The 14,547-nt window shown below is 38.2% G+C and overlaps 1 protein-coding gene across 3 annotated transcripts in view; it reads left to right on the top strand.

Annotated features, from left to right (window-relative positions):
* The window catches only part of tmem259 (transmembrane protein 259), a 36,784-nt gene extending 22,490 nt beyond the window's left edge, over positions 1 to 14,294 (top strand). For 2 of the 3 annotated variants that reach the window (XM_073476258.1, XM_073476259.1), the window contains exons 5-12: positions 1 to 11; positions 161 to 283; positions 773 to 873; positions 1,180 to 1,237; positions 1,849 to 1,932; positions 5,146 to 5,278; positions 11,251 to 11,350; positions 11,614 to 14,294. The exon at positions 1 to 11 is cut by the window's left edge and continues 100 nt beyond it. In XM_073476258.1, coding sequence (XP_073332359.1) covers positions 1 to 11; positions 161 to 283; positions 773 to 873; positions 1,180 to 1,237; positions 1,849 to 1,932; positions 5,146 to 5,278; positions 11,251 to 11,350; positions 11,614 to 12,336 — 1,333 coding nt within the window. In that variant the 3' untranslated portion in view covers positions 12,337 to 14,294. Of the gene's footprint in view, positions 12 to 160; positions 284 to 772; positions 874 to 1,179; positions 1,238 to 1,848; positions 1,933 to 5,145; positions 5,283 to 11,250; positions 11,351 to 11,613 lie in introns of those variants that run through there. The other variant, XM_073476260.1, reaches the window with a different exon arrangement.
* The last annotated feature ends 253 nt before the right edge of the window (positions 14,295 to 14,547 follow it).

Here is a 14,547-nt window from a genome sequence, read left to right as displayed (position 1 = left end):
GGTCACTCTGGGTGAGACACTATTAACACCTGTCTGTCAGTCACGTGACTGTAACACCTGTCTGTCAGTCACGTGACAGTAACACCTGTCTGTCAGTCACATGATAACGTGTGTGTGTGTGTGTGTGTGTGTGTGTGTGTGTGTGTGTGTGTGTGTTCAGATCCGATGAAGGACGAGTGTTTTGGCGATGGCTTCAGTCGCTTCTTGCTGGATGAGTTTCTGGGCTATGACGACATCCTGATGTCCAGTGTGAAGGCGCTCGCTGAGAACGAGGAGAACAAAGGTAGAGAACTCGACAACCTCCGACCCTGTACTCTGATTACAGAACCTGAGTTCCTCCGACCCTGTACTCTGATTACAGAACCTGAGTTCCTCCGACCCTGTACTCTGATTACAGATCCTGAGTTCCTCCGACCCTGTACTCTGATTACAGATCCTGAGTTCTTCCGACCCTGTACTCTGATTACAGATCCTGAGTTCCTCCGACCCTGTACTCTGATTACAGATCCTGAGTTCCTCCGACCCTGTACTCTGATTACAGAACCTGAGTTCCTCCGACCCTGTACTCTGATTACAGAACCTGAGTTCCTCCGACCCTGTACTCTGATTACAGAACCTGAGTTCCTCCGACCCTGTACTCTGATTACAGAACCTGAGTTCCTCCGACCCTGTACTCTGATTACAGAACCTGAGTTCCTCTGATTTTCAGTGTTGATATTTTGACCTGTGAGTCGTCAGCAGGTTGGTGATGTCACAGTGTGGTTCCTTGCAGGGTTCTTGAGAAACGTGGTGTCTGGAGAACATTACCGCTTTGTCAGCATGTGGATGGCCAGAACCTCGTACCTGGCCGCCTTCGTCATCATGGTCATATTTGTAAGTATTTCAGTCGTTGTTTACAACAACTGAAGCTGTGATGGGTGAAGTGATCAGACGCTGTGAGTTAGTGTGACTCTGAGAGTCTGTTTCCTGAAGGAAGAGCTGAGGGAGACGTGAGGAGTCAGTGGCAGCTTAAACAGAACAGTCAATGAAGTTGGATTGAAGAGGGCGTTCAGACCACATCACATATTAAGCTGATGGGTCCAGTAGTGCTCCACCTGGTGGAGATAAATAATGTAAACAGTTGAAGGATTTTTGAGGTGATGTGTTCAGTGTTACTGTCTGTTCTTTTGTGTTTTTCAGACTCTATCGGTGTCCATGCTGCTCAGATACTCTCACCACCAGATCTTTGTCTTCATCGGTCAGTTTCCTCACCAGTTTAATGTCATTCAGACCAGTTTAATGTCATCCAGACCAGTTTAATGTCATCCAGACCAGTTTAATGACATCCAGTCTGGTCTAGCCGGAGCTGTTAGTGAGCTTTGATAACTGACTGTCACTGATGGTGATCAGCTGGCTGTTAAACGATTTTTAATGTGAAATATGTGAATTGGTTTGCTACAGAATTTAAACTTAAACCATCATCTGAAGGTGGTTCTTCCTGCTGATGACTCAGTTTGTTTCAGTCACTAACGTCGCTCCTGAACAAAGAAGTTAATATTTAGATGTAGACTGTTAACCCTGTGGCCTGGACTGTGAAGTGAGTTCAACATCCCCAGGATCTGTTAACAACCACCGACACATGAAGCTGTTTATCAACTCAGTAATTCAACGCAGGCTTTCTACATCTCGCCATGAGGGTGTTCACAGAAAGGAGAGGCCATGTACCACGTTAGAAGTGAACAGCCATTGTAGTCCTGAAAACCAGAGTTAACCCTGAAGATACCTCACTAACCACAGATCCTGCCTCAGAGTTCAGGCCTCTGGATGTTGAGCTGTGTTTTGATCTGGTCTTGTTTTGTCCCCCCTCAGTGGATCTTCTTCAGATGTTGGAGATGAACATGACCATCGCCTTCCCAGCAGCCCCTTTGCTCACCGTCATCCTGGCTCTTGTTGGTAAGTTCAAATCAAAGTGTTCACACAGTGTGGATCTGATCCTGACTCAGGATTCACTTTAAATCAAGAGCATCCAGCAGAGACCAGCAGAACATGTTTCCCCACCTGAGCAGCAGATCAGAGTTGTACTGGCCACCTATATATTTTTCACCGACCAGCAGCAGAACAATATTGTAATTTAATGATCTTTCATGATAAGATTGTAGTGAATATGGAACAATATAACTGAGAGAGAAGAGCACTGAGACAGTCCGGTACAGTTAAGTTTATGTTAGCCAGTGTAGCGTTAGCTCTATACAATCACTGAGCAGCTGAAGCATCACTGGAAACTGTGATGAGGAGTTTATAAGCAGCCTGTCTGTTGTGTCGACCCGACAGCGATGATGGTTGATGTTTCCTGCTGAAAACAAAACTTGTAGCAGATTATATAAACAGCAACGGTGTCCACAGGGAAGAGGACGACCATATGATCACATCAGAATGCTCAGATTGTTTTTTTCAGTACTGGACACTAAACTTTAAAGGGGACATATTATGCAAAACTCACTTTTTCCTTGCTTTAGTATGTATATTTGCGTATCCGGAGTGCCTCCCCACCCCTTAAGCATGATTTTTCGACAACTAAGTCAATATTTCGTAAACTACTGGAGTCAGGGATTGGGTCTCTAAACGAGCCGTTTGGATTTCGACCAGATTGTGACGTCACAATCCGGTCTTTTGCATACTCCAGTCCTCGCGCTGGCTATCTCCTCCCACACTTCGCCAGGTACCTGGACGAGGATCCGCCATTTTCTCGTTCTCGCTTCACTTGTACGCGACAGCCTGACCGCTACCATGTACAACCCGAAAGCCGAGCACTGCTGCTCTGTCGTTGGATGCACGGATCCTCCTGTTTCGCTACATCGCCTCCCTACCAAAAAGGATATCAGAGCGAAGCGGCTACATTTTATTTATCAGGGAAACATCCCAGCTTCAGTGAGCAAAAGCGTTACGTCTGTGCCAGTCACTTCACGCCGGACTGTTTCAGCAACCAGGTCAGGACTGGAAGCTGAACTGGCAACAAGATTGTCCCTTAAAAGATGGATCATTACCCACTGTCAATGATGGAGCTGTAAGTATTTAAAAAAACAGTGTAGTTTGTGTTACTTTGGCCGTTTAGCACATGAGCTAACGCTAACGCTAACCGTCGATGTAAATATGAGGCTGAACTAACGTTACATGTGAAGTTATCGATGTTGGGCTTACTGGCCGTAGTATTCACGATAATGTTAACTGTTACCAAACATTACCAAACGTTAATTTGTCATATCAGCACTCTTTTAAAACATGACAGTGAATTGAGAAAATGAATTAGGATATTGAGAGTTTATCGCTTCTAACCGGCCGGTGAACCACTGCTCGGCCGTGAACACGCAGAGGAGATTGTATGAAATCGTCTCAGTTGTTCGCGGACGGTGAGCTGCTGTTCCTCCGTGAACACGCAGAGGAGACAGGGTGAAATGTCTCGGTTGTTAGCGGACGGTGAGCTACGTTAATTCATTAGCATGTTGTGCTAAAGGACAGTGACCTGCACGTTACCTGCAGTAAAGCAATCACTACTTTGTTTTGGAGCCGGAGACGGGGGTTAGCTGCTACATGTCTGCTGTGCTACTATCAGTTATATGCAGGCATGGACACAGAAAAGTTGCTTCGCAAATGTGTATAGCTCGTTGCCATGGTCACGCGATGCCGTCCTCACGTCTTCCGCCCGGCAGGAAGAGGTGGGCGGCGCACGCAGTAGCTCATTAGCATTAAAGGCACTCAAACCAGCCGCTTAGAGCAGGGCTGTGAAACTGGTGTGTAAACACCCCTGCTGTGCTCAATCCTTCGGTTTTTTCGACCAAAGCATGTTACTATCATTCCATTTAGACATCAAGGAACCATGTCAACAAGCAGAAATGAGCATAATATGTCACCTTTAAACAATCTCATAAGATACTCAGCTGTTTGTCTGGTTAGCTGGATAATTAGTCACCAGTGAAGGGTCTCCCTGCCGTATGACATGACGCCCTCCATCACAGTCGAGTGTTGGGCCTGATGATGTCAGAACAGATTTACTGTAGTTCTGGACATAGTTCAGGATCCCATGTCCACGCTGGTCTTCTGACAGCAACTGTCTTTTAGAAAAGAGGCCTAGTAAACCAATCAACTTGTCCTGCTTAGACTTTGACTAGCCCTGGGCCATCAGGTGGGTCAGAACCTAATCCAGTTAAATCAGGCTCAGGATTCAGAGAGGTGGCAAGTGAATCCTTTTTAAACCTTCTCTGTTTGGTCCTGGATCAAGACAGGTGAGTCAGGAGTGCAGACAGACAAGTGAAAAGTCCCAAGTCCCCAAACCAAGATAAAACAAAGACTAGAGTCTTAGTTTTCACCCTTAAGAGTCAAGACAGTCGTGTCCCAGGTCAGACAGTCCGATAAGTTCCAAGTCTAAACAGACAAGTCTTGAGTTAAGTAAGTCAGGACCAACATGTCACATACTGAGATCCAAGTCAGGAAGTTGTATTAATAAAGTCTTCTTAACTTTTGCACTTTGACCGAAGATTGTTTCAACTCCCAGGTTAAGTCCCAGGTAAAGACGAGTGCCAAGTCAAGACAGACAAGTCCGAACAGACCCAAGTCCTGAGTCCGGACAGACAGCACAGTCAAGTCAAAACAAGAGGAAGCCAAGTCCTGAGTCATGAAAGTCGACGCAGCTAGGTCCCAAGCCACAAAGTCCCTTTCCTGAGCCACAGAGTCCATGTCCTAAGTCAGCTGGTCCAAGTGCTAAGTCCAAAGAGACACGTCTCAAGTAGAGCCAGTTGGGACCAACAAGTCAGAGATTGAGATCCAAGTCAAGAAGTCACATTAAGTCTTCTACTTTAACCGAGCAGCAAGTTCCAGGTCAAGACAGACAAGTACAAGTTGAGGCAGTTCCAGTTCTGAGACCAGGCGGTCCAGTTCTGAGACCAGGCGGTCAAGTTCTGAGTCCAGTTTTGAGTCCGGGTAACCAGTTTTGAGTCTGGGCGGTCCAGTTCTCAGTCTGGGCAGTGCAGTCTTCTCTTTGATTGTTGGACCTAGATGTTGTCTCTCCTCACAGTTAAATCTGAAGCAACTGGTTGGTTCTGGTTTTTAAGCTAACCAGCTAAAAGATTTGAATCCAAACATGTTGTGCTGATGTCACTTCCTGCTTAACAGGCATGGAGGCCATCATGTCAGAATTCTTCAACGACACGACGACGGCCTTCTACATCATCCTCATCGTCTGGTTGGCTGATCAGTACGACGCCATCTGCTGCCACACCAACACAAGTAAACGCCACTGGCTGAGGTGAGTCACATGACCAACAGAGATAAAAACTCATGAACTTTATAACGTCACAATATAAACTCATTAACTTTATAAACTCATTAACTTTATAACGTCACAATATAAACTCATTAACTTTATAAACTCATTAACTTTATAACGTCACAATATAAACTCATTAACTTTATAACGTCACAATATGAACTCATTAACTTTATAACATCACAATATAAACTCATTAACTTTATAACGTCACAATATGAACTCATTAACTTTATAAACTCATTAACTTTATAACGTCACAATATAAACTCATTAACTTTATAAACTCATTAACTTTATAACGTCACAATATAAACTCATTAACTTTATAAACTCATTAACTTTATAACGTCACAATATAAACTCATTAACTTTATAACGTCACAATATAAACTCATTAACTTTATAACGTCACAATATGAACTCATTAACTTTATAAACTCATGAACTTTATAACGTCACAATATAAACTCATTAACTTTATAAACTCATTAACTTTATAACGTCACAATATAAACTCATTAACTTTATAACGTCACAATATGAACTCATTAACTTTATAACGTCACAATATAAACTCATTAACTTTATAACGTCACAATATGAACTCATTAACTTTATAACGTCACAATATGAACTCATTAACTTTATAAACTCATTAACTTTATAACGTCACAATATAAACTCATTAACTTTATAACGTCACAATATGAACTCATTAACTTTATAACGTCACAATATGAACTCATTAACTTTATAAACTCATTAACTTTATAACGTCACAATATAAACTCATTAACTTTATAACGTCACAATATGAACTCATTAACTTTATAAACTCATTAACTTTATAACGTCACAATATAAACTCATTAACTTTATAACGTCACAATATAAACTCATTAACTTTATAACATCACAATATAAACTCATTAACTTTATAACGTCACAATATGAACTCATTAACTTTATAAACTCATTAACTTTATAACGTCACAATATGAACTCATTAACTTTATAAACTCATTAACTTTATAACGTCACAATATAAACTCATTAACTTTATAACGTCACAATATGAACTCATTAACTTTATAACATCACAATATAAACTCATTAACTTTATAACGTCACAATATGAACTCATTAACTTTATAACGTCACAATATGAACTCATTAACTTTATAACATCACAATATAAACTCATTAACTTTATAACGTCACAATATGAACTCATTAACTTTATAAACTCATTAACTTTATAACGTCACAATATGAACTCATTAACTTTATAAACTCATTAACTTTATAACGTCACAATATGAACTCATTAACTTTATAAACTCATTAACTTTATAACGTCACAATATGAACTCATTAACTTTATAATATCACAATATGAACTCATTAACTTTATAAACTCATTAACTTTATAACGTCACAATATAAACTCATTAACTTTATAACGTCACAATATAAACTCATTAACTTTATAACGTCACAATATGAACTCATTAACTTTATAAACTCATTAACTTTATAACGTCACAATATAAACTCATTAACTTTATAACGTCACAATATGAACTCATTAACTTTATAAAGTCACAATATAAACTCATTAACTTTATAACGTCACAATATGAACTCATTAACTTTATAAACTCATTAACTTTATAACGTCACAATATAAACTCATTAACTTTATAAACTCATTAACTTTATAACGTCACAATATAAACTCATTAACTTTATAACGTCACAATATGAACTCATTAACTTTATAACGTCACAATATAAACTCATTAACTTTATAACGTCACAATATGAACTCATTAACTTTATAAACTCATTAACTTTATAACGTCACAATATAAACTCATTAACTTTATAAACTCATTAACTTTATAACGTCACAATATAAACTCATTAACTTTATAACGTCACAATATGAACTCATTAACTTTATAACGTCACAATATAAACTCATTAACTTTATAACGTCACAATATGAACTCATTAACTTTATAAACTCATTAACTTTATAACGTCACAATATAAACTCATTAACTTTATAAACTCATTAACTTTATAACGTCACAATATAAACTCATTAACTTTATAACGTCACAATATGAACTCATTAACTTTATAAACTCATTAACTTTATAACGTCACAATATAAACTCATTAACTTTATAACGTCACAATATGAACTCATTAACTTTATAACGTCACAATATGAACTCATTAACTTTATAAACTCATTAACTTTATAACGTCACAATATAAACTCATTAACTTTATAACGTCACAATATGAACTCATTAACTTTATAACGTCACAATATGAACTCATTATCTTTATAAACTCATTAACTTTATAACGTCACAATATAAACTCATTAACTTTATAACGTCACAATATGAACTCATTAACTTTATAAACTCATTAACTTTATAACGTCACAATATAAACTCATTAACTTTATAACGTCACAATATAAACTCATTAACTTTATAACATCACAATATAAACTCATTAACTTTATAACGTCACAATATGAACTCATTAACTTTATAAACTCATTAACTTTATAACGTCACAATATGAACTCATTAACTTTATAAACTCATTAACTTTATAACGTCACAATATAAACTCATTAACTTTATAACGTCACAATATAAACTCATTAACTTTATAACGTCACAATATGAACTCATTAACTTTATAACATCACAATATAAACTCATTAACTTTATAACGTCACAATATGAACTCATTAACTTTATAACGTCACAATATGAACTCATTAACTTTATAACATCACAATATAAACTCATTAACTTTATAACGTCACAATATGAACTCATTAACTTTATAAACTCATTAACTTTATAACGTCACAATATGAACTCATTAACTTTATAAACTCATTAACTTTATAACGTCACAATATAAACTCATTAACTTTATAACGTCACAATATGAACTCATTAACTTTATAACGTCACAATATGAACTCATTAACTTTATAAACTCATTAACTTTATAACGTCACAATATGAACTCATTAACTTTATAACATCACAATATGAACTCATTAACTTTATAAACTCATTAACTTTATAACGTCACAATATAAACTCATTAACTTTATAACGTCACAATATAAACTCATTAACTTTATAACGTCACAATATAAACTCATTAACTTTATAACGTCACAATATGAACTCATTAACTTTATAAACTCATTAACTTTATAACGTCACAATATAAACTCATTAACTTTATAACGTCACAATATAAACTCATTAACTTTATAACGTCACAATATGAACTCATTAACTTTATAACGTCACAATATGAACTCATTAACTTTATAAACTCATTAACTTTATAACGTCACAATATGAACTCATTAACTTTATAAACTCATTAACTTTATAACGTCACAATATGAACTCATTAACTTTATAACGTCACAATATGAACTCATTAACTTTATAAACTCATTAACTTTATAACGTCACAATATGAACTCATTAACTTTATAAACTCATTAACTTTATAACGTCACAATATGAACTCATTAACTTTATAACGTCACAATATGAACTCATTAACTTTATAACATCACAATATGAACTCATTAACTTTATAAACTCATTAACTTTATAACGTCACAATATAAACTCATTAACTTTATAACGTCACAATATGAACTCATTAACTTTATAACGTCACAATATAAACTCATTAACTTTATAAACTCATTAACTTTATAACGTCACAATATAAACTCATTAACTTTATAACATCACAATATAAACTCATTAACTTTATAACGTCACAATATGAACTCATTAACTTTATAAACTCATTAACTTTATAACGTCACAATATAAACTCATTAACTTTATAACGTCACAATATGAACTCATTAACTTTATAAACTCATTAACTTTATAACGTCACAATATAAACTCATTAACTTTATAACGTCACAATATGAACTCATTAACTTTATAACGTCACAATATGAACTCATTAACTTTATAAACTCATTAACTTTATAACGTCACAATATAAACTCATTAACTTTATAACGTCACAATATGAACTCATTAACTTTATAACGTCACAATATGAACTCATTAACTTTATAACGTCACAATATAAACTCATTTACTTTATAAACTCATTAACTTTATAACGTCACAATATAAACTCATTAACTTTATAAACTCATTAACTTTATAACGTCACAATATGAAGTCATTAACTTTATAACGTCACAATATGAACTCATTAACTTTATAACGTCACAATATAAACTCATTTACTTTATAAACTCATTAACTTTATAACGTCACAATATAAACTCATTAACTTTATAAACTCATTAACTTTATAACGTCACAATATGAAGTCATTAACTTTATAACGTCACAATATAAACTCATTGGGTCTCATTCATGAAACGTGAGCAGAACGAATTTGTGTGTAAACTGTTCGCAGACGGAAATTTACGTGCACCTCGCATTCATCAATATTTTAGTAGCTCCGATCTTTTCGTAGCTACTAACAAAATCTACACATGCTGCTGACCACGCGCAGTGCGTGTGTACATTTAAGAATGCACATAAATAATGCTTGTCACTATTGGAAATTACAATTTAAATTCATATTGCGCTCTGTTATGTACACAATACGCAGATGCCTTTGAAACACGTGATATAGCCTAAACATATGATACAAATATAACACATTTAGTTAAAGTAGTTGGCAATTGGCAGGTTTAAGATCCAGATTAGGTTCATGATTGTGAATTATCTATGTAAATCGACTCAATAGATTACACGTTCTTTCTACATGTTGAATGATGATAATAATAATATAGGCTCCAGTGGAGGCATGTCGCTGTCTCCGCCAGGTATAAATCCTGACAGAGAGGTCTCCCCAGTTATCCCCGCGATGCGCTCGTCTGCAGGTGATAGCTGCGACTGTGAGCCTCCTCCTCCTGTGGCTGATATATTTCTTTTGTGTGAGGTTATGCGTTTCTTTGCCTCCAGTTTCATATCCAACCATTTACGCTTCACCTCGGACATGGTTCTTTGGACTACAGAGACAATATTGACGGCATCTGTCACCTCCCTCCAGGCCTTCGCTTTGCCTGTCCCTGTCACGCCACTGCTAACAGATGAAAATACATTTTTTTCTTAATTCCACTTCACCCAAAAGTATTTCTATCTCCGCTTCCGCAAAGTTCTTTTTTCTTTCTCTCCCTTTCTTCGTTTGCGCCATGACTGACAGGTCGACCGGATGCAGCTACACCTCCTTATATGGTGGTCATTGGCAATTCATGGGCGGGGATTTATGCTAATAGCTGATTACCGGGAGCGCGCTGTCACTTTACGATGGATTGGCATTCACGATCATACACACGTGTTTACGATCAGATCTGAGTTTCCCGCGGTGTTCATGAATCCGGAGTAGGTTTTTAGTAGCGTAGGCTTTTATGTGCAAATCCACGCACAAATTTACTAACGTTTCATGAATGAGACCCATTAACTTTATAAACTCATTAACTTTATAACGTCACAATAAAAACTCATTAACTTTATAACGTCACAATATAAACTCATTAACTTTATAACGTCACAATATGAACTCATTAACTTTATAACGTCACAATAAAAACTCATTAACTTTATAACGTCACAATATAAACTCATTAACTTTATAACGTCACAATATGAACTCATTAACTTTATAAACTCATTAACTTTATAACGTCACAATATAAACTCATTAACTTTATAACGTCACAATATGAACTCATTAACTTTATAAACTCATTAACTTTATAACGTCACAATATAAACTAACAGTTGAACTCTGAGGTCACTTGATGGATCAGAACGTTTGTTTGTGTTCTTCAGGTTCTTCTATCTCTACCACTTTGCCTTCTACGCCTATCACTACCGCTTCAATGGGCAGTACAGCAGCCTGGCCCTGGTCACATCCTGGCTCTTCATCCAGGTCAGAACCATCATCATCATCTTCATTCTGACCCACACAGAAGGACAATGTGCTTTAATTTCAAAATAAGAGCACTGAAATTCCAGATAACTGAACAGATCATTTTAGTCTGAAGCAATGACGTGTTGGTCTGGATCGCTGACCGTTTGAAGGTCCGGGCCTCATTCAGATCAAACACAACAACTAAAACTAACAACGTTCATTAACCTGTCAACACTTTTATCTTTTTAAACTTGAACATTTTCTTGAATTTCTTCCTTCAGCACTCCATGATCTACTTCTTCCACCACTACGAGCTTCCTGCCATCTTGCAGCAGATCCGGATCCAGGAGATGTTGCTGCAGAACCAGCAGGCAGGTCAGGCCAACCAGACGGCCCTGCAAGACAATCTCAACAACAACCACAGTGCTGCTGCTGCAGGACCAGGACCAGGACCAGGACCAGGACCAGGACCAGGACCTGCCAACACCACCCAGCCAGGGCCTCAGACCGACCCCCAGCCCACTTCCTCCTCTCCAGCAGCAGGAGGTGGAGGGGAGGTGAGGGCGGAGCTGAACTGGGTCGCTCAGACGGCCGCCATCATCACTGAGGCTCTGTCCTCCAATCAGAACACCTCCTCCTCTGCCGTGGTCAACGGAGGTCAGGGGTCAGCAGGAGCAGCAGAGGTCAGTGTGGTGGCTGAGTTCTGGATGGGAGCAGCAGGAGGAGGAGGGGAAGCAGCAGCAGGAGGAGGAGCAGCAGCAGCAGGAGGAGGAGGAGGGGAAGCAGGAGGAAGTGAAAAAGATCAGAACGTTGTTTCAGTAGAAATTAAACCCTCAGCAGGAGAAAGTGATCCTCCATCCAGCCCTCCAATCAGAGGGCTGCAGCCGGCTGAGGCTGTGCCCTTGGAGGCGGGGCTCTTGGAGGCGGCCCCCCCACAGACAGACTGCCCCCTCCCACAGAGGTCAGGTACAGACTGCAGAGCAGAGCAGCAGAGGCCGTCCTGAGAGTCTGACATCATCACCTGTCCGACAGGTGCTTCAGTCTGTCAGCTGATCAGTCGTGATTGATTAGTGATCGGCTCATCCACATCTTTATTTTAAACAATGCCTGATTGATTGTTTAGTTCAGTGTTTCCCAACCTGAGGGTCGACACAACACAGGAGGTCACAGGATGAATGTGAGGGTCCAAAGATTTAAACAGTTTAATTTTTGTTTGTGAATTAATCAAAAATGTCACTTCTTCAAATTACAACTGAGACTCTGATTGGTTCAGCTGGTCAAGGATCATTTAGTTAATCTGAGTCCAGTTCAATTTAGTGACAGGAAACAGGAAAAAAATGTGATGGATTGATTTTCTGATCAGAGTCTACAACAGACACAGAGTCACCGGGCGCGTCTGCGTCGCGTTACTGCTGCAACATGATTGCGACTGTTCGGCCGCAGGTCTGTCAGAGTCAACGCGACATCTTCCAGACTCAGAGATTATAAACTCAGAGATTATAAACTCAGAGATTATAAACGTGCTGTCACAGGAACAAAGCAACAAGATGAAACTGATGTGAATGAATTTGTTCAGATTATTTGGAGATTAAACAAGTTTTTTTCAGGAATGTGTGAATCTGAAATAATAAAACTCTTTAGACACGACAGTCAGTGAACGCATCACAATCACCTAAAGCTCATCTCTATTTAACATTCACTCAATGTTCTCCTAACATCGTCCTCACGTTGTGTGTCACCGCCTGAGAGCTTCTTCTGACACACACACACACACACACACACACACACACACACACAGGAAGTCAGACAAACTCACGTTAGTAAAAACAACAGACTGATCCTTTAACCCAAGCTGAACACTGAAATTAATTTTATTGACCATTCTGATCAGTAATTGATGAGTTATTGATCAGCCTGATCAGGTTCTGACAGACTGAAGCACAAACTCTGAACTCTGTTGTTTTCTGTTTCCATCTGCTTTTATTTTGAAGAAACAGACTCTTTGAGAACAGGAAGTAGTTTTGGAGCGTGGCAGTGGTCGGACTGATCGACTTCCTGTCAGAACGGATGCCTTATCAATAATCCTCAGACTGTCAGCAGCCCAGCGAGCTGATTGGTTGTGCAATATGATGCCAGCTGTGTCACTCCTAAGACTCCGCCTCCAACAGAGGGTGGGGCCTGTCACTGTGATGCGTTCAGGGGACTGAAGGTGCGTTCAGGTGCTCCTCGTCGGTTCATAAACGTCAGCGTTGTCTCTGTGGAGCTGCCGACCTCAGAGACAGGAAACCCTCCCAGCTGATCGATTGATTGACTGATCGAGTGAAACAACAGAATCAGTAACAAATAAACTAAAAGGTTGTCAATAATCCCCAAATATATAAATAATGATTGATAATCAATAATAATAACAATAATAGATATAATAACTTTGATAATTTTATAATAATTAATAATTCGGCAATAATTTCCGTATAAAAAGCGACAAACATTTTCAGTGAAATGTGTTTTTGATTTTTTTTTTAGAAAACATGTTTTTATCTTCGCAGGACAATGATCGATTAACCAAATCATTCAGGTGTGTTTGATTAGTAATCGATTACTTTAATGGGTATTGATTACTGCTCCAGGTGAGTTTATTCAGCTGACATGAGTCACCTGAACGCACCGTTCACCAGGTGATCAGACGGACGGACGGAGGCCTCCTCGTCTTTTCCTTTTGGGTTTTCTGTTTGTTTGTTTTGTTTTTCAGTTCATGTTGTGGAGGGGGCGGAGCCTGAAGTGTGATGTCAGCACCAGACTGGGGTTTGGGGGGTTGTTGGGGGGGATTTTTGGTTGTTTTCTTCTTCGTGCCTCTCTGCTGGATGACTGTAGCCTCATTAGTCGATCTGAAACTCATCAAACTGTATTTAACTGTCCAGTAAAACCAGTAAAACCAGTGCACAGCAGCCTGTTTGCACAACAACCGTGTGACTGTCTTATTTTCTCCTTCAAACAGATGAATGAAACAGGAGGTTAATTTTGATTATGAACCAGGTCCTTAACATTGAATTATTAATCCAATTAATTATTACTGATGACGGAGAGTCAGATGTCTGTTTGACTTAAAGTTAAATGAGATTAAGTCAAAATATTGTGTGACGATTTTTTGATCAGTTTTTTTTTTTAGTGAAAAACTGAATGTTTAGTTTTTGTTACATTTTTTGCACGATTTAAAA

The sequence above is a fragment of the Pagrus major genome, chromosome 11 (assembly GCF_040436345.1).
Source record: "Pagrus major chromosome 11, Pma_NU_1.0".
Classification (NCBI taxonomy): domain Eukaryota; kingdom Metazoa; phylum Chordata; class Actinopteri; order Spariformes; family Sparidae; genus Pagrus; species Pagrus major.
The sequence above is the reverse complement of the archived record's forward strand: the minus strand, read 5'-3'. Positions and strand labels throughout refer to the sequence as shown.